General features: G+C 38.4%; 1 protein-coding gene across 6 annotated transcripts in view; it reads left to right on the plus strand.

The window, feature by feature from the left end:
* LOC127446055 (endonuclease V-like) overlaps positions 1-19,936 on the plus strand; it is a 146,251-nt gene that overhangs the window by 24,677 nt on the left and 101,638 nt on the right. The window contains exon 1 of one of the 6 annotated variants that reach the window (XM_051706690.1): positions 17,763-18,140. The exons of the other annotated variants lie outside the window; for them this stretch is intronic. Coding sequence (XP_051562650.1) covers positions 17,946-18,140 — 195 coding nt within the window. The 5' untranslated portion in view covers positions 17,763-17,945. Of the gene's footprint in view, positions 1-17,762; positions 18,141-19,936 lie in introns of those variants that run through there. 6 annotated transcript variants of the gene reach the window in all.

Here is a 19,936-nt window from a genome sequence, read left to right on the forward strand (position 1 = left end):
TTAAATCGAAATTTTGCAAAAAATATTGCAAATGCTATAAAGGCTGAATAAGGAAGAGAAAAATAATTCATAGTGCTTGTCTTAGTGCCGCTCCTGATCTGATCAGCTGCATGTGCTCCAAATGAACGTGACAGGTTAACAACAAGGAGACTAATATAAAACACAGCGGTAATATTCCCAGTACGATTGTACACAGTGTGATTGTAGCTCAGCTTTGTCCATCATGCAGGTATACACCGGCTTAAGACCATAACTGGCCTTGGTGTGTGCATGTTGATGAACGGTCGTCTTTTCTTTTTACCCATAAAAAAGCCTTAGTTGCGTGACCGTTATTGGTGCTTCATTTCATTCATGGAGAGGCTATATATAGGAGAATCAAACATCCGCCACGCCTTTTGCCATGATGATTCAGATAGATCACTAATTATTGCTTTGTTCTGTGACATGTTTCAAGTGTACTGCAAGCAATCATTTTGACAAACTTTGCTAGTTGATTTGTAATGATAAATTATTTCATATTGCTGCGCTGCTCGGCATGAACCGCTATAGGGTGTGTCTCTATCTGCAGGGGTTTATGAATGTACACACAAATTGTTTGATATACAATGAGTACTTTTTAGATAAACTTGATAATTTATAGATATTGATTTCTAGATAACTTTCTAGATAGACTTGGTTTGGATAAAATGTATTCCTACACTGGCTAAGAATTATTTAGCAGTTTTCTTATTTTATTATTTCTGAACATCTGGGTTTATTAGATTTTAAAAGGGGTCATGAACTGCCTTTTTTTAAATTTTGTACTGTTCTCTGAGGTCCACTTATAGTGTTATCAAGATTTTTACATAAACATCATAATTTAGAAGTAATAGGCTATTTTCTGTCCTGTTTTGACCCCCCTTATCGAAACACACCATTTGAATAGGCGTGGCGGATTGTAGACTCTGAAGTAAACGCCCACTGGTATGATTGGCTAACAGTTTTGCATATTTAAAAATCCTACATCCTTCATAGATGGATGCTGCTGTGATTTAGGTTAAAAACGCATAAATACTCAGTACATATCAAACGATCTGTAATAAGACAAAACAATAGTGACCACGTAATAAAAACAGTTACTCACACTTGTGTGGTGCGACATTACTGTCGGATACAATATAGTTGGCACAGCATTGTCTTTTAGTTTCAATCTTTCTGAAAATCCTGTGTCGAATTGTGCCTTGTTTGTAAACGAATTCGCAGTAAAATGAAGGGAACAAAGGACCAAGTTCTTACTGACGTGGTCTGGGACGTCATTAAAAATAAAGTTCATCCACTCTTTCCTAATGTTGGGATCAGAAGGAAGGCAATGCAAAGACTGTGTTTTTCCACAACTTGGCAATGCACAGCGTCTTGTCTTCGGAGCCATCTTTAGTGTTTGGTTTCTGCGTAGACCTGCGTTTGCCTCTCTCGTTATTTATCTACTACATGCGGGAATCGGTGGGCGGGGCTAAACAGGCAGTGATGTAGAAGCAGTTGTTGATCTTCTGCGGAGGCGGTGTTTAGCCACACTATTATGTAATAAAGTGGCACATTCCACATCCTGTTGTTTTGGCAGATTGGCTTCAATATAAGCTGTTTTTAGTCTAACGAGAAAGTTTTGAGTTCTGAAACTTGCAGGATGTTTTTATAGTACAATGACCTCCTTATGTCAAAAGATCAAGAGAATTTTGATTTCTCAGTTCATGACCCCTTTAATTTATTTTACATTTACACTGTTGACAACTTCCCCCTGTGGTGCATTTGTAAATTTTTCTTGCACACATTTTGTTTCCTATAATGAAAAGAACTTGAATTTCTCTAACCAGGTTGCCTTGCATTCTAATAAGGAACATACAATTTTAATCATGTTGGAGTTCATTTAAAAGCTGAAAAAATCGAATTACAAATCGTCCATAAGTTTGATAAAAATCGAGACTTTATATTTTTTTTGCCATATCGCCCAGCCCTAGTTGTAGATTATTGTAGGAGTGCACGTTTTATATCCATTATTTGTTTGAATGAGCAGTTGGAAGCAGTGAAGCGCAAGCATTTCAAAATAAGAGTCCATGGTGTATTTCAAAGTTAAAGTGCCTTTAAAGTTAAAAGTTCCATGCTATGAATCAAATCACTGACTTTAAAAACATTACATCGTTCTGGGAGACTCTGAGAAGTGGTGGTATGCAAGAAAAACTGCCGGTATTCTGTTGACTAAATTAGAGAAGTGCAGAGTACAGTCCAATATAGGTCAACCTCTAATTTGTATCTATTTATATAATGGTACATAAACCAATTTTAATGTGATAAATATGTGGAAAAAATGTCTTGAGTATTTTAAACTTGCATATAGCCTACCCCGTTTTACTGATAAGACAATGTTAAGGCCATTTTGAATGTGTGCCCCTGCTTGTTTAAGAGTCTGCGATACATGATTTAGTTTGAGATTGTGTTGGTTTGTTTTTGGTATGGGGATACAGTATTAATTTGATTTGTTCAGGTCTTGAAAAAGGTCTTTAAAAGCCTTAAATTTGATTTTAAAAACTGCAGCAACCCTGTAAAAATCTTAATTTGTGTTCTGCACAAAGGAAGTCATACACATCTGTGTAGGAAGAAAGGATATACATATACATTTACATTTGGGATGGCATAAGGGTGAGTAAATGATAAGAACATTTTCATTTTTGGGTGAACTATCCCTTTAAGAGCTCTTGTCAGATCTGGATGAATTTGTTAATAAGAAGAGAGGTTTGGAAACTTTTCTAGTAATTATTACAGTGAAAACGTGAACAGTGTCCAACAGGGAAATATAAACCAAAGCATATTTTTATTAATGCCTATTTTTGCTATTTCATATCTTATTTGTTAGTTCAGTGTAGTTACAGTTTTCAGTGTCGAAAGAATTTAGATCATTAGTTCTGTACAGCAGTACCGCCGCTCCCTAAACGCAGAGTACGCAGCCTGTGAAATGCTGTCTGTTCACGCTCCAGTTGTCAATAATGCGATTGGCAGAGCAAAAGGCATTTACACTTAACGTGGAGTTTTACATGGATTTATACAGTTAATCTGTCCGAAGTAGCTGCAATAGTTTCCAGCATCCCTGCGAGGGTGGGGGTAAATGTGAAAATACTGCATATGACATTTGGGATGCAGGACAAAGCGCACTGATATATTACTGCAGATGTATAAATGTACACTTAAAACTGATGTCACGAGCCCATATTTACAGAATCACCCTGAAAATGACCATCACCATGTCACAGAAAAGCCCACGTTATCATTAGAGCCAAAACTTACTTCAACGTGTTGCCTTAAATTGGAGCTGCAATTTTAATCTTGAAATATCCGCTTGACTTGGTGTTAAATTTAGACATTGCATGAAGAAGCTATTCTTTTTTTTTTTTTTTTTTACTGTGCAGAGCGAAGAAAGTGTTTCACTTAGTTAGAAGAGCATGATACTGCAACAGTGATGGACTCGGCTTGAGTGACAGTCTGTGACAGTCCGCGCAGCTGACTGAACTTCCACTGTCGTAAAAGTCCCGTTCAATAATCTCTCAATAATTTACACATTAATTAAAATGAAACCCAGTAATGTAATGGCAGGAACGCCACCCATTGTAATGAAGTAAAAGTACAAAAAGTTCATTAGAAATTTACTTAAGTGAGAGGAAAAAGTACTCACTTTCCTCTTCTTTCAATGGATCTATGCAAAAACAATACAATCTAGCTAGATTTGAGTATTTCAGAATAAGTTCCACGCAGTTTTGAGGAGTAATATACGCCAAACCAAAAGGAGCACATATTCTGCGTTTGGAATCATAGCAGCTATTAGGGATGGGCACGAGTACTCGGGCACTCGGATGTGGCAGCAATGATCAATCATGAAAACGATGATCGATGGTGATCACGCATGATGTGACTTTTCACTTAATTCGAAATTCAGTGACAGTTACCTGACAACTAAACACAAATGTGTCAAAGAGGGAGCTTTTTAATTTTGAGATTTATTATGTTGTGGTTTTGAGGGGTACATTGATTGTCAGAGACATCTCATATCAACCAAACTGAAATACAACGCTGCAATGCTATTATGATAATCAAAATAAAGAGAGTGTAATTAACAGTGTTTTGAACACCTGTGTCTGCAAAACGTTTGCTAAACACTTTTTATTATCATTTAATGTAAGAACTTTTACTTGTTAATGGATATTATTCAATAAAAGTGAATATTTGTCACTGACTGTAAACCTCTCTGCCCTAAATGACATAATACACACCTGCATCTCGTGGAAATAAGAGTTGGTTTCCAAGTTGGAAGTGTCATTCTGTTGAAATTCAGACTCTCCGTGTTGAATGGAACACTTCATGAATCATCATTACAGCAACAACAATACAGAGCATCATGGATTTCCCACAGGAGCGAATACCTGGACACACACACACACACACACACACACACACACCCCCACCAGGCGCGTGTGGCACTGGACTCAACGCTAGACAGAGCGCAGCTAAATGAAACAGAATGCAGCGTCTTCAAAACTGAAAGCGATTTGAAAATAGACAGTACAGACAGTCACGAAACAACGGGTGTGTGCTTAATAAGATTACTACGGTGTTGGACCTCATGTATTCAGATAGAGGACAAAGGCAGGCCTAACACAGTCATAAAACCTAACTCAGGCCCACATAACGAGTCATAAATTTTACTGATAAAAATTGTGCCAAAATCAAACAAAGGGAGTCCAAAACAGACTACAAATCCCATGAAGCCTTGCTCACTAAAGGATCGAACTCTCAACTCCTATTGGATGAGGCACACGACAGAATGTTCCTCAACCATGACATCATCAGGAGTAGAAATACCTCTGAAATACTTCCGGGATTTGCTTCCAGCAACTTTGCTTGCTGTGTGTAGACGCAGCTCATCGCTGCTCTCAGGTGCAGCCTCGTGGCACAAGGAAGTAACATCTGACTTGAAACTGTGGCCATACAATCTCCATCTCGCTGGACGAGTTGAGATTACTCTGTGTTCCACCGAACACTCTAACGGATCCGAAGGAGACCGCTGAGCAATCCGCATCTTCATCCGTTTGCCTGCAGAAGTGAAAAAGAGTTCTCTTCCCGCTTCAGTCAAGTCGACGTCGCTGATTTCTCCACCAGCCCGCCGAGAATCAGCAGCCGTACCGCCCACCGACAGAGTGAGGAAACGGTCTCCCATCATCACCCGAGCCTCGTGGAACCGAGTTGGAGTTAAAGGACGGATGAACACACATTCTGCGTCCTCATGCGATTCAAGTAAGAGGTTTACGTCTGGGCAGAGATAGAATATTATAGTGTGTTTTTCTTGTGCATCAAGGTTATTGCTTGTACAGTTTACGGACCGCCATGTCCGCTCATTATTAATACTCAGGGTATTAATTATCACGAATGAGATTTGCTGTATTGTGGTCCAACCACATTGGACTGTTGTGCATTTCCGCCATCGCGGGTGAGACCAGCAAACTGAGTTTATCCATTAAAGAATCAAAGACGGCGGGACGGTTTACGAGCCGTCCACCGCGTCTCTGAGTGATTAAACTAACAGCTGCTTTCTCTCCCACGATCGCGAAACCGGCTTTGGGGCCGTCACTTAATTCTCTCTCTCGTACTAACCACACACACACACACACACACACACACACACACACACACACACACGAGCCCTCACAAACATGCTCATAGATAGCTTCGTGATAAAGCTCAGCTTTGTCCCTAAGCTATCTTACACACGGTAACTGGTAGACACCATTGACTGGTTTCTCTCCGCTCACATTCGCGCCCATATTCTCTGGCCGGAAGTCTCGCGTGACATACTCTCCTCGCGAATCACGTCCGCCATTTTGTGCGCGTCCCTCCTTACACACACACCCTCATGTGTTATAGGATTATTTTGGTTTCCATATCTAATCATATCACTGTTTAGTTTGTAGTTGTAAGTCTGAAGTTTATTGACTGCATTGTATTAATTATTAATTTATATTACTGCATAAATAAACTTTGTTATATTACAAAGAGAAGTGTTTTGGTTTGTTTTGCATACACCTATGTCATGCTGACGGGATGTCAGTTCCAAATGTCTCATTCCATTCAAGAGTTATAACTGTTTAGGTAAAGGTGGCAATGCGCACAGCTTATGTTTTGGTGTAGCTTTGTGACATTGAATCAATGGGTAAAACTTTTTTTGATAATTATTAATAATGGGACTCCAGAGAATCTTTCTGCACTGGTTTGGTTCCAATTGGGGGAACGGACTAGGACTAGATTAAAATAGCTGCTAAAAGATGATTTTGTTGATGGCGGCCATGTTTTTCTAGGTATGTGACTGTCCTCATAAACTTTGATGGCACCTTAGACACAGACACTGCATGCAAAATTTCTAGTTGATTGGCCCAGCCATTCCATAGTTAGATTCATTTGAAAAAAAATTACTTTTATAGCGCCACCAAAAGGTGGAAATGAACAGTTGTTTTTGTGTTCCTTAGAATGACTCCATAGATATGTGTACCAAAGTTGGTGACAATAACTCATTGTTTGCAAGAGTTATAACCGTTTAACTAAAAGTGGCCCCACCCATTACGAATGTTTTGGCATACCATTTGATGATAAATCAAAATGTAAAAATTCCTTTGATAACTTCATTTTGGGACTCCAGAGAATCTTTCTGAACTGGAATGGTTCCGATCGGGCGAACGGCCTAGGACTAGTTCGAGAAAGTAATCTTTTAAAATAATCAAGTATTTATTGAATGTTTTGTTTCACACCAATGGTCCTTCAGGTAAAGTTGTTCAGAATGAGGAGATCTAAAATATGGTATGAATAATGTGTTTCTTTGTGAAACAGTGGTAAATACAATGATTTACACACATGTAAAATGCAATAGCTCCTCCTGGTGGGCAATTTTTTTCAAATTTTGAACAGACCTCTTGGGCCAAGAGACAAATAGGTGTACCAAATTTAGTTCCGATCGATCTTATTTAACCCTATATAAAAGCTGCTGAAAGCTAATTGGTCGATGTAAAAATTACTTTTACAGCCATGTTTTTAAAGATATTCGACTGTCCTCATAGAGGACACCTTGGACAAAGACACTGCATGCAAAATTTCAAGTTGATCGGACCAACTGTTCCATAGTTAGAGCCCTTTTTATTTTGTTTATTATTATAGCACCACCAAGAGGCAGAGGTGTGCAATTGTTTTTGTGTGTCCTCAGAATGAGCCTATACATAGGTGTACCAAATTTGGCAATAACGGACATGCCCACTACAAACGTTTTGGCGTACCTTTTGATGATACATCGGAATTTCAAAATTCCTTTGATACATTTTCATATTGGGACTTTTGAATCTTTCTGCACTGGTTTTGTTCCAATTGGGCAAACGGCCTAGGATGAGTTTGTTTTGAATTTCTTTCAAACAATCCAAAACAGCTGGGAAAAAAATAAAAAGTTTTCACTATAGCGCCCACCTAGTGTCCGATGGGTGTGTGTGGGTGCCTGAGTAGTGGGGAGGATTTGGAACCATCCTGCCAAGTTTGGGGTCTGTGCGACTTATGGTTTCTGATGCCCAGACACATTTAAGGCAGAAAAAGAATAATAAATAATAAATGTAGCCTCAAGCGGCAATCATCGGGGTCCAAGCACATGTGAAGAATTAAAATAATCAGAACTGACAGAAATTATACAGTGGATTCCATATAATACAAATTGACAGAATAGATCCTGCCTGAATTAAATTTGTTGAAAATTGGTCACCAAAATTTTGAAGGTTTTAAAAATACATAAAGGCAGCATAAAATTAATCCATACGACTTGTGGTTGAATCCATATCTTTTGAAGAAAATGATTTGAGTTATGGCCCAAAATATGATTTTTGTTTATTTGTTTTGTCTGAGTCAAATGAACGAAACCGGAAGTATCTACATCTGTTCTAGTGCAGAGACATATGTTTTGTTACTTGGTTGCAAGGGTAACCCCATCTGGTTGCTAGGCAATGCACCGATCATGATTTTTCATGGCTGATTCCAATAAAAAAAAAAATAAAAACAAAAAAACAATTTACAAGTAAATTTCGATACCGATTGCCGATATTTTTTTTAATTTCTTTTTTTAAGCAACAGACAAAAAGAATGAAAGAGTTCATCAAAAAGATGTTTATTTGCTCTTTTACAGGCCAAACTGGCCTTAAATGAAAAATATCTGTAGCTATGTGAAATTAGAAGCAACAACTGCATATTAAGCACTAGTGGTGCACCGATCAGGAAATTTGAGGCCGATACGATCTCCTATTTTTTTTTTTTTAAAGTGCCCTTTGCCACACTTTTGCAAGTTATAACTGCAGCTTATGTTTATGCCCCACACAGTAAAATTACAGTAACACTTTACAAAAAGGTTCAATTTATTAATATTATTTAACAACATTACTGTAGTTAACATGAATCAATGAACTTAATGTTAGTTACAACATATACATTTTTAAAATCAAAAGTTGTATTGGTAACATTAATGCACTATGAACTAACATGAACTAACAATGAACAATTGTATTTTTATTAACTAACATTGATTAATAAATACTGTAAAAATATATTGTTCATTGTTTGTTCATGATACCTATTGCATTAACTAATGTTAAAGAAATGAAAGCTTTTTTCTGTAAAAAGTTTTACCAAAATTACATTAATTGTGAATTGCTAACATTTATTTGTATTGAAAACAGTTATTAATAGTTCTGTTGTCAATATCAAAAGGTCATTGTGACATACTGGCAAACAGTAAAAACCATGAGAGCATCACACACCGTAGAGATACATTCAAAATAAGAAAATTATATCCATTACCAGCTCTAAAACTGCTCCAGTGAGAAATCATTAATATCTATGACTTATTTACTGTCTTTGGCGTCTTGTTGTAACACAAATCACGAATTAAGCAAATGCGTGAAGACGCGGTGTCGTTATTGAAGGTTAAACAGTTACATCTGTTATTAGTGGTATTGTGACTAATATTAATCTGATTTAAATTGGGATCCTCACAGAATAGCGCTGAGATGAGTGACTGAGATATTGAGAGCACCTGCAGAGCCGCATGTTTGATTGACAGAGCGCTCATGTTGAAGTGAGTGAAGCTAAAGCGATCATAATCGCTCAAACAGTCTCTATAGATCAACACGTCTGATTGTCACGACTCACATCATGTATCATGTATTTGATTGTTTATTTGTTGTTTAATTTGTTTCTATACCCATTAGCAGCCTATTTATCCTCTTTCTGCTCACTGTGCAATGAGTCAGAATTACTACCTTAACGACTCTAGAAAATGAGCAACATAATATTCATACACATGTAATTCTTACACATTTTTAAAAACAAACCAGCATATTCATCTGACATTACAGCATGTCTGAAAGTTTAAATTCGTGAATGCACTGCACAAAACATTGCAACAAAGAAAAAAATGAAATGACCCCTGTTCAAAAGTCTGCATACCCTTAGTTCTTAATACTGTGTATTGCCCCCTTTAGCATCAATGACAGCGTGCAGTCTTTTGTAATAGTTGTCTATGAGGCCCCAAATTCTTGCAGGTGGTATAGCTGCCCATTCATCTTGGCAAAATGCCTCCAGGTCATGCAAAGTCTTTGGTCGTCTTGCATGAACCGCACGTTTGAGATCTCCCCAGAGTGGCTCAATGATATTAAGGTCAGGAGACTGTGATGGCCACTCCAGAACCTTCACCTTTTTCTGCTGTAACCACTGGAAGGTCAACTTGGCCTTGTGCTTAGGGTCATTGTCGTGCTGGAAAATCCAAGAGCGTCCCATGCTGCATTTATCTTGCCATCAATTTTCACAAGATTACATCAGTGAGCCACCACAACGCTTCACAGTGGGGATAGAATTCTTTTCACTATAGGCCTTGTTGACCCCTCTCCAAACATAGCGCTTATGGTTGTGACCATAAAGCTCTATTTTGGTCTCGTCACTCCAAATTACAGTGTGCCAGAAGCTGTGAGGCATGTCAAGGTGTTGTCAGGCATATTGTAACCGGGCTATTTTGTGGCTGTGGCGCAGTAAAGGCTCCTTTCTGGCAACTCGACCATGCAGCTCATTTTTGTTCAAGTATCGTCATATTGTGCTCCTTGAAACAACCACACCATCTTTTACCAGAGCAGCCTGTATTTCTCCTGAGGTTACCTGTGGGTTTTTCTTTGTATCCCAAACAATTCTTCTGGCAGTTGTGGCTGAAATCTTTCTTGGTCTACCTGACCTTGGCTTGGTATCAAGAGATCCCCGAATTTTCCACTTCTTAATAAGTGATTGAACAGTACTGACTGGCATTTTCAAGGCTTTGGATATCTTTTTATATCCTTTTCCATCTTTATAAAGTTCCATTACCTTGTTACGCAGGTCTTTTGACAGTTCTTTTCTGCTCCCCATGGCTCAGTATCTATTTTAATCAGTATCTAGCTCAGTGCAGCCACGTGAGAGCTAACAAACTCATTGACTATTTATACACAGGCACTAATTGCAATTTAAAAAGCCACAGGTGTGGGAAATTAACCTTTAATTGCCATTTAAACCTGTGTGTGTCACCTTTTGTGTCTGTAACAAGGCCAAACATTCAAGGGTATGTAAACTTTTGATCAGGGCCATTTGGGTGATTGCTGTTATCATTATGTTTTAAAAAGGAGCCAAACAACTATGTGATAATAAATGGCTTCATATGATCACTATCCTTAAAAGACTTTTTTTTGCATGATCAGTCATATTTTCTAAATCAATGCCAAAATTTCACAATTTCTGCCAGGGTATGCAAACTTTTGAGCACAACTGTATGTTTTGTTACTTGGTTGCTAGGGTGAGCTCATTTGGTTGCGGCAGTTTCTGGGGTGATTCTAACAAGGCGGCTTGCTGGCCTGAGTCATACGAGCCAACAATGAAGTCTCTATGATATTTTGATCCAGAGATATCATCTAAGCTCATTTTAATGGATTTCAATGGGTTTTGTTTGCTAGGGTGCACTACATGGTTGCTAGGGTGTGGCTAAATATTGTCCAGCATGGCTTGCTGGTCTGAGTCAAATAAGCCAAAGTTGAAGTCTCTACGATGTTGTGGTGCAGCGATGTGTTTTGCTATACTGTTGCTAGGGTAAGTCCATCTGGTTGCTAGGAAGTTGTGAGGTTGATCCTAAAAAGGTTGCTTATTGGACTGAGTGCAATGAGTCAAACCTGAAGACTCTATGACATTCTGATCAGGAGATATCCATCTAAGCCTTTTGAATGGCAGTCAATGGGTTTTGGTTACTAGGGTGCACTAAATGCTTGCTAGGTTGTATGCAGTTACTAGGGTGTTAATGTGATGGAGTGAAAGAAAGAATAAAAAGAGTGATGTAAAGATACAAAAAGAAAGTGAGTGATAGAACGTATGAGTGATGGAGTGATAGGAATCACTTGAATCCACTAAAGGGTTTATTAAAAGAAAAGTTTTCATTCCTTGAATGGAAGTCAAAGTGAAATGAGGCCTTTTCGTAAGTCCGATACTGAAATACTGTATTTCTGATCAGTTAGAAAAGATCAAGCACACTATTCGGGATTGGTCTGAAGGTCTGTGGCGAGTTTGGTGCATGTAGCTTAAAAGCTCTAGGAGTTAGAGTAAGAAATTTAGTCTAATTTTTATTATTATTATTATAATAATAACAACTTCCTGAAGAAAATGTGAGTGGTGCTTGTCGTAGCAAAATTTGTCACAATGTCCCACCAACTGCCCTAAGTTGAAAGAGGCCACCCCCATGAGAGCAGGATGTTCTGTTGTAGAGATATTGGTGTTGTTACATGGTTGCTAGGCAGTTACCAGGGTGATAACCAAAAGGCTCCTTGCCAGCCTGTGTCAAATGACCCAACCTGGAAATGTCTATGATGTTCTGGTGCAGAGATATGTGTTTTGTTACTTGGTTGCTAGGGTAACCCCATCTGGTTGATAGGCAGTTACCATGGTTATACTCAAAACGCTCCTTTCCAGCCTGAGTCAAATGAGCCAACAATGAAATCTCTATGACATTCTGATCCTGACATCCCCATCTAAGTGATTTTTTTGGGGGGATTTTTTTCCCCTTTTTCTCCCAATTTGGAATGCCCAATTCCCAATGCGCTCTAAGTCCTCGTGGTTGCACAGTGATTCGCCTCAGTCCGGGTGGCGGAGGACGAATCCCAGTTGCCTCCGCGTCTGAGACAGTCAACCCGCGCATCTTATCACGTGGCTTGTTGAGCGCGTTGCCACGGAGACATAGCACGTGTGGAAGCTTCACGCCATCCACCGCGGCATCCGCGCTCAATTCACCATGCGCCCCACCGAGAACAAACCACATTATAGCGACCGCGAGGAGGTTACCCCATGTGACTCTACCCTCCCTAGCAACCGGGCCAATTTAGGAGACCTGGCTGGAGTCACTCAGCACGCCCTGGGATTTGAACTAGCGAACTCCAGGGGTGGTAGCCAGCGTATTTTACCACTGAACTACCCAGGCCCCCCCATCTAAGTGATTTTGAATGGAAGTCAATGGAGTTTGGTTGCTAGAGTGCTCTAGGGCGTGGCAAAGTAGTTTCCATTATGATACTTGAAGAATGTTTGCTCACCCAAGTAAAACAAGCCAATTGTAATTTCTCTAGGACATTCTGATCCAAAGATATCACACTCAGCTATTTTGAATGGAAGTCAATGGGGTTTGGTTGCTAAGGTGCTCTAAATGGTTGCTAGGGCATGGCTAAGTAGTTTCCATTATGATACTTGAAGAATGTTTGCTCACCCAAGTAAAACAAGCCAATTGTAATTTTCTAGGACATTCTGATCCAAAGATATCACTCTCAGACATTTTGAATGGAAGTTGTCACAGATTGACTGTGACCAAGGACTTTTTTTATGGAAGGGACTGAGAAAGTGCATATGCACACATGGACTGTTTCCACCATTTACACATACACAATCTAGATGCCGGTAAAAATTACATCAGTTAATGTAGATTTGTTTGTAGTTGGGTTTATGTGTGTTATCGCGCCTGTTCTCATTGTTCCCTTTTGTTAATTTAAATAATTTGTCTATTTAATTTTGTTCAGTTTTGTTTAATGTTCTGTGTTATAGACTGCTTAATATCAAAAAGGACACAATACATTTTACACATGTCAACAGTTTAATTCAGCAAACAGACAAACATATGCATTTAAACAGCTGTACTTTCTGGTTCACCGCTCACTTGCCAAACCTGTATGCATGGAATGTAGCCATATTTAAACCTCCCAATTGCTCAAGTCAAAACATTTTTATTTGTATAGCGCCTTTCACAACACACATCGTTTCAAACAGCTTTACAGAAGATCAGGCATTAACAGAAGATAAAACTGTAATATCTATAATGTCTTAGAGTCATCATTGTGAAGTTTGATAAAATAAGATTGTGAATCGTTTAAAAATAAGTAATTAAATAATAATTGTATTTATAACCCCAGTGAAGGCGACTGTGGCAAGGAACACAAAACTCCATAAGATGTTGGTTAATTGAGAAAAATAACCTTGAGAGAAACCAAACTCACTGTGGGGTCCAGTTCCCCTCTGGCTAACATCATGAATATAATGCCAATATTACTTATGTATAGTGCAAGTCATGGTTTAAAATTATTAAACTAAGTAAGTGTTAAGGGTCAGTGTTTAAAACAAAGATTTTGTATGAACTGTAATATTAATGACAAATGTCTTTGAGCGTTTTGTTGGTAATTAATTGATAGTCTATGTATTCCATTTCAAGAGTGTAGTCCATCATTAGACCGAGGTGATGTAGGCAGAGATCAGTTAGGTGCATCGCAATTCATCCTGGCTGGTAATTTCAAGGTCTGTCCTAAATCAAAGGTTCAGGCATATGAAGTATCCCATGTCTTATGGTTGGAGTTGGCATCAGTTCATCCTCTGAAGTCCATCGTAATAGACTGAAGTGATGTTTGGCTGGCACTGGCTGCTATTAGTCATCATCACACAGCGACACGTAGCAGTGGAGTCCAACACCAAGCAGGAACGGAGCTGGATGTGGCCAGTTCTGGTGACCTCAGGATAGGAGTCCTGAGGTTGAGACAGGGAAACAAATAAAATAATATTAGCATAGATGCCATTAAATTTATTGCAGAGTTATAGATCATGATCGCTGTTTCTGGTTCCGGCAGACCTAACTAAAGCAGCTTAATTGTGAGTTGAAGGATAAATTAGGTGTATGCTTGGCTAAATAGATGTGTCTTTAGACTTAAACTGAGTGAGTGTGTCTGCATCTCGAACAGTGTTAGGGAGACTATTCCATAGTTTAGGAGCCAAATATGAAAATGATCTACCTCCTTTTGTGGATTTTGATATTCTAGGAAATATTAACAGGCCAGAATTTTGCGATCGTAATGAACGTGATGGAATATAGCGTGGTAGATCACTTAAGTACTGCGGAGCTAGACCATTCAAAGCTTTGTAAGTAGTTAACAGAATTTTAAAATTAATAAGAAATTTAACAGGTAGCCAATGTAACGATGATAAAATAGGGCTAATATGATCATATTTCTTGGTTCTCATCAGCACTCTGGGTATTGCATTTTGAACCAGTTTAAGTTTATTTATTGATCTTTGCTGGACATCCTCCCAGTAATGCATTACAATAATCTAATCTTGAGGTCATGAACGCATGAATTAGTTTTTCGGCATCAGCAACAGAGCATGTGTCATAATTTAGCAAAATTTCTTAGGTGGAAGAATGCTGTTATACAAACACTGGTCATTTGATTTTCAAAGGACAGATTGGTATCAAATATAACACCTAAGTTCTTCGCTGTTGAAGATGATGTAACAGTACATCCATTGAGAGTCAAATTATATTTTAGTGGCTTATTTTTTGAGGTTTTTGGTCCAATAATTAGTACCTCTGTTTTGTCGGAATTGAGTAGAAGGACATTTCTGGCCATCCAATCTTTTATTTCATTGATACACTCTGCTAATTTGGAGAATTGTGAAATCTCATCAGGTTTTGAAGAAATATAAAGTTGGGTATCATCGGCATAACAGTGGAAACTTATTCCACAATTCTTGATGATATCTCCCAGAGGAAGCATATACAAGGAGAAACGCAAAGGCCCTAAAACTGATACCTGTGGCACTCCATACTTTTGTTTGGTTTGACAATTCCACATTTACATAGACAAAGTGGTAGCGGTCTGCTAAATAGGACCTAAACCATGCTAATGCAACTCTACAAATGCCAATATAATTCACCAGCCTATTCAAGAGAATGTTGTGCTCTATCGTGTCGAATTCAGCACTAAGACCTAAAAGCACTAGAAGTGAAATGCAGCCGTGATCAGATGATAAGAGCAAGTCATTTGTAACTCTGATAAATGCAGTCTCTGTACTGTGATGAGGCCTAAATCCTGACTGAAATTGTTCATATATAATATTTCTCTGTAGAAATGAACATATTTGGGAGGATACTACCTTTTCTAGTATTTTCAACATAAACGGGAGATTTGAAATTGGTCTATAATTAGCCAGTTCTCCAGTCAAGTTGTGGCTTCTTAATAAGCGGTTTGATAACTGCCATTTTAAAATTCCTTGGGACATGTCTTAAGGATAGCGAGGAGTTAATAATATTAAGAAGTGGTTTTGAGATTACTGAGAATACCTCTTTTAAGAGCTTAGTTGGTATTGGATCTAACAAACATGTGGCTTTTGATGTTTCGATAAGTTTTGTTAGCTCTTCATGACCTATGACAGCGAAGGATTGAAGTTGCACGTGAGGAAAATTGAGACACTGTTTTCAGAGGTACTGTGACAGATGATTGCATAATTCCAATTTTATTTCTGATTATTTCAATTTTGTCAGTAAAGAAATTCATGAAGTTATTACTGTTGTGCTGTGATGGAATATCTGGTTCAGTCGATACTTTATTCCTAACCAATTTAGCCACAGTACTGAATAAACACCTAGGATTGTTGTGGTTATTTTCTATGAGTTTGCTAAAATATGCTGACCTTGCAGCTTGTAGTTCCTATCTGTAGCTACAGACACTATCCTTCCACGCACCACGAAATACCTCTAATTTTGTATTTTTTCCACTTGCGCTCCATTTTCAGAGCTGCTCTCTTGAGTGTGATTGTTGTACCATGATGCAGGGCTTTTTTCTTTAATTTTCTTTAATCGAAGGGGGGTGACACTATCAAGAGTGCCGGAGATGACTGTATTTATATTTTCTGTTATTTCATCAAGTTCTTCTAGGCTTTGGGTTTTACTGAGTGTATGAGATAGATCCGGAAGATTATTAGTGAAGCTATCTTTAGTGGTCGAAAGAATAGTTCTACCTGAACGATAGCGTGGTGTAGATTGAATAACATTAGCTGATCGCAGCATACAAGAGACGAGGTAATGATCTGAGATGTCATCGCTTTGTGGAAGAATTTCTATAGTATCAACATCAACTCCATATGACAGAATTAAATCTAGTGTATGATTATGGCGATGAGTTGGTCCTGTCACATTTTGTCTGACTCCAAGAGAGTTGAGAATATCGATAAATGCTAATCCCAATGTGTCATTTTCATTATCTATGTGAATGTTGAAGTCACCAACAGTTAAAGCTCAATCTACAGTAACTACAAGATCTGATAAAAAATTTGCAAATTCACCAAGGAAATTAGAATAAGGACCGGGTGATCTATATACTGTAGCAAGGGTAAAAGACAACAGAGTTTTTTTAATTTATATCTATATCTGACGGTGTCACATTTAAGCATTATTAGTTCAAAAGACTTAAATTTATATCCTGTCCTCTGAGTAACACCAAAAACTCCACTGTAAATTGTAGCAACACCACCTCCTCGACCCTTCAGATGAGGCTCATGTTTATAACAATAACCTGGGGGAGAAGATTCATTTAAACTAATATATTCATCCAGTTTAAGCCAGGTATCAGTCAAACAGAGCACATCCAAACATTGATCTGTAATAATTTCATTTACAATTAGTGCTTTGGTAGAAAGAGATCTAATGTTTAGTAGCCCTATCTTTATATGGTGTTTATCTTTAATATGTTTGTTTTGTTGAAGTTTGACCTTAATCAGATTTTTTCTGAATGATTTAGTGAGAGTTTTGTGTTTTGTAGCTCGGGGAACAGACACAGTCTCTATATGATATCTAGGTGATACAGTCTCTGTGTTGTAGTTTATGTGACCTGTGTGATGTCTCAAGGCAGCTAGCAGACATTCGGAATAACCAGTTTGTCTGCTTCCTGACCTGGGCTCCAGTTAGTCAAATACTATCATTCAAGGAAGAGTATTCCATTTGGTTGTAACATCATGGGGGAGGGGAGAATCTTGGATAAAAGTGTTTTCATTGTTTTATCTTAATTGTTTTTGAATCATTTGAAATTGTCATCTGAACGTATATGTTGTTGCATGTGATAATGTTATAAATATCATAAATGTCTATTTGTAGATTTTGTACCTTTTTGTAACATATAGTTACCACCTGTGTTAGTGGTATGTTCCAAAAGGGGGAGGAGCCAAACCATATAAAAGCGCTTGGTAGCCATTTTAAAAGGGGGAGAGTTGGAGAGTAGTTTGTGGTGGAACTGAAAAAAAAAAAAAAAAAAAAAGGCCTTTGTTGTTGCCACCCCCGAATAGCAATGGGAACTAAATTAACGGACATGAGGTAATGATATATAAAGTGTAGTCATAGGAGGAGAAAGGAGGTAAGCCTCATAGAGAGCAAAGCGAGTACCTGAGTGGAGAAAGACGCAGCCTCATCAGCTCGCTGTGTTTAGTGCCTGAGTGATCGCGGGAAGTGTTCCGAGGAATTGCGCTCTGAGCTTCGGATTCCGGCACAGAGCATGTGCGGACTCGAGCTGAAGTGTGTTTCAGCCTGGGTATCTTTTGTTTCCCCTGGAAAACTTTGCCTAAGATTCCCCGTTCAAAGCTGTTTCCCCAAGTTGCCAAGAGTAGCGGCTTGCTTCACACGCACGCAATCTAAACACCCACACCACTTTCGCCACCCACATCCATTCACGCACCTCTCCCGTTGTTGTGTGAGTATACTGATTTTCCTTTTTATATATTCATATCTATTATATAGTGAATAATATTTGTCTTAATATTGTTTGTATTTTCCCTTTATTGTTTTTCTTTTGAACTGTTATTTGATGAGAACTGGACTCTTGAATCTGCCGATTTGAATGTGGGACTAGAAAAAGGCTGCGAGTGATATCTTTGGATCAGAATGTCCTAGAGAAATGACAGTTGGCTTGTTTTACTTGGGTGAGCAATCAGACTAGGCCTTATCACAATATTTATAATTTTTTTGTTTTTGTGTTTTCTTTTTTCAAGGTGTAAAAAGGTACATGTAATGTGTTATTTTGGTTGTTTTTGTGAAAATATAATTGGAAACTGAACTAAAAACTTCTTTCTCGTGCCTTTATTTTATGTTGGTGTGTATGTAACCGGTGGCTTTTAGAGCTTATCTGTTTTTTTTTTTGTTTTTTTTTTTTTGGTAATTTTGACAGTCTTACTCCTGTCTGGCACTCGAACAATTTAATTTAGGTCAATTTATTTAATTATTAATTTAAATAGTTTTTTCCTGGGAGCTGCCACCATTACAAGTTGATGAGAGGTGAGTTTGGAAAGATATTTTGTTGCATTTGTGTTCTTTGGGCCTGTTTATTGGCATAGCCAAAGTACAACTGTGTGTGTGTGTGTATGTATGTATGTGTGTGTGTATAGTAAATAACTTTGATTTATTTATTTTTGTATGATATTCTTTGGATTTTTTGGTTGAACTCTTGCCACTGTATATATTTTTGCACACCACTGGAGAGCCACACTTTGCACCTTTGGAAATAAAGGGCACTCTGAGCTGTGCATTTTTGTCCCGTCACTTATTTATACCTCTGACCGCCAGTACATCCTAACAGAAGTCAATGAGGTTTGGTTGATAGGGTGCTGTAAATTGTTGCTAGGGCGTGGCTAATTAGTTTCTATGATGATACCTTAAGTCTGATTGCTCACTCATGTGAAACAAGCCAACTGTCATGTCTGTAGTACATTCTGATCCAAAGATATCCCTCTCACCCATTTTTAACGGAAGTCAATAGGGCTGGTTACTAGGGTGCTCTAAATGGTTGCTAGGGCGTGGCTAGCCAGTGACCAGAGAGATTCTGATTACAAACCTGACTCAAAAGATCCTATCCCCAAGTGTCTACGACATTCTGTTCTGAAGATATCCTTCTGAGCCATTTTGAATAGAATTCTATGGGGGCAGTTGCTAGGGTGCCTTAAATGGTTGCAAGAGCATGGCTACACCATTTCCAAGATGATACTTAAAGACTGATTGGTAGCCCGAGTGAAATGAACCTGCCCCAATGTCTCTACGACATTCTGATTGGGAGATATGATCCCACAAAATTCATTGTTTTGTCATAGTAGGAAAAAACAATTGTTTTCATGGGTGAGACCCTTGCCATAGTATGCCTATGGGACAATTTTGGGCCTGTTTTACCCCCCAGGGGTACATCTTACCCCCAATCTCATGTAATGCTCCAAAACTGCTTGCTAGGCCGAATGAAATGAATTCACCCACATTTCACTACGAAACTCTGATCCGGAGATATGATCCGTCAAAGTTTGTCGCAATGCAAAGTCTATGGGATTTTTCGGGAGTTTTTTTGCCCCCCTGACCCTTAGAAAAGTCATAGCACAGGTGTCGTAAATAGTCCGGTTGATTTGACACCTAATGCGTGGGTCTACACCATACGGTGCGGGACGAGTCAAGCAACCTAATTAGCCTTAAAACAACTAAAACGATGTTAAATTGCCTTAATTTTGAGAA

Source organism: Myxocyprinus asiaticus, chromosome 9 (assembly GCF_019703515.2).
Source record: "Myxocyprinus asiaticus isolate MX2 ecotype Aquarium Trade chromosome 9, UBuf_Myxa_2, whole genome shotgun sequence".
Taxonomy (NCBI): Eukaryota; Metazoa; Chordata; class Actinopteri; order Cypriniformes; family Catostomidae; genus Myxocyprinus; species Myxocyprinus asiaticus.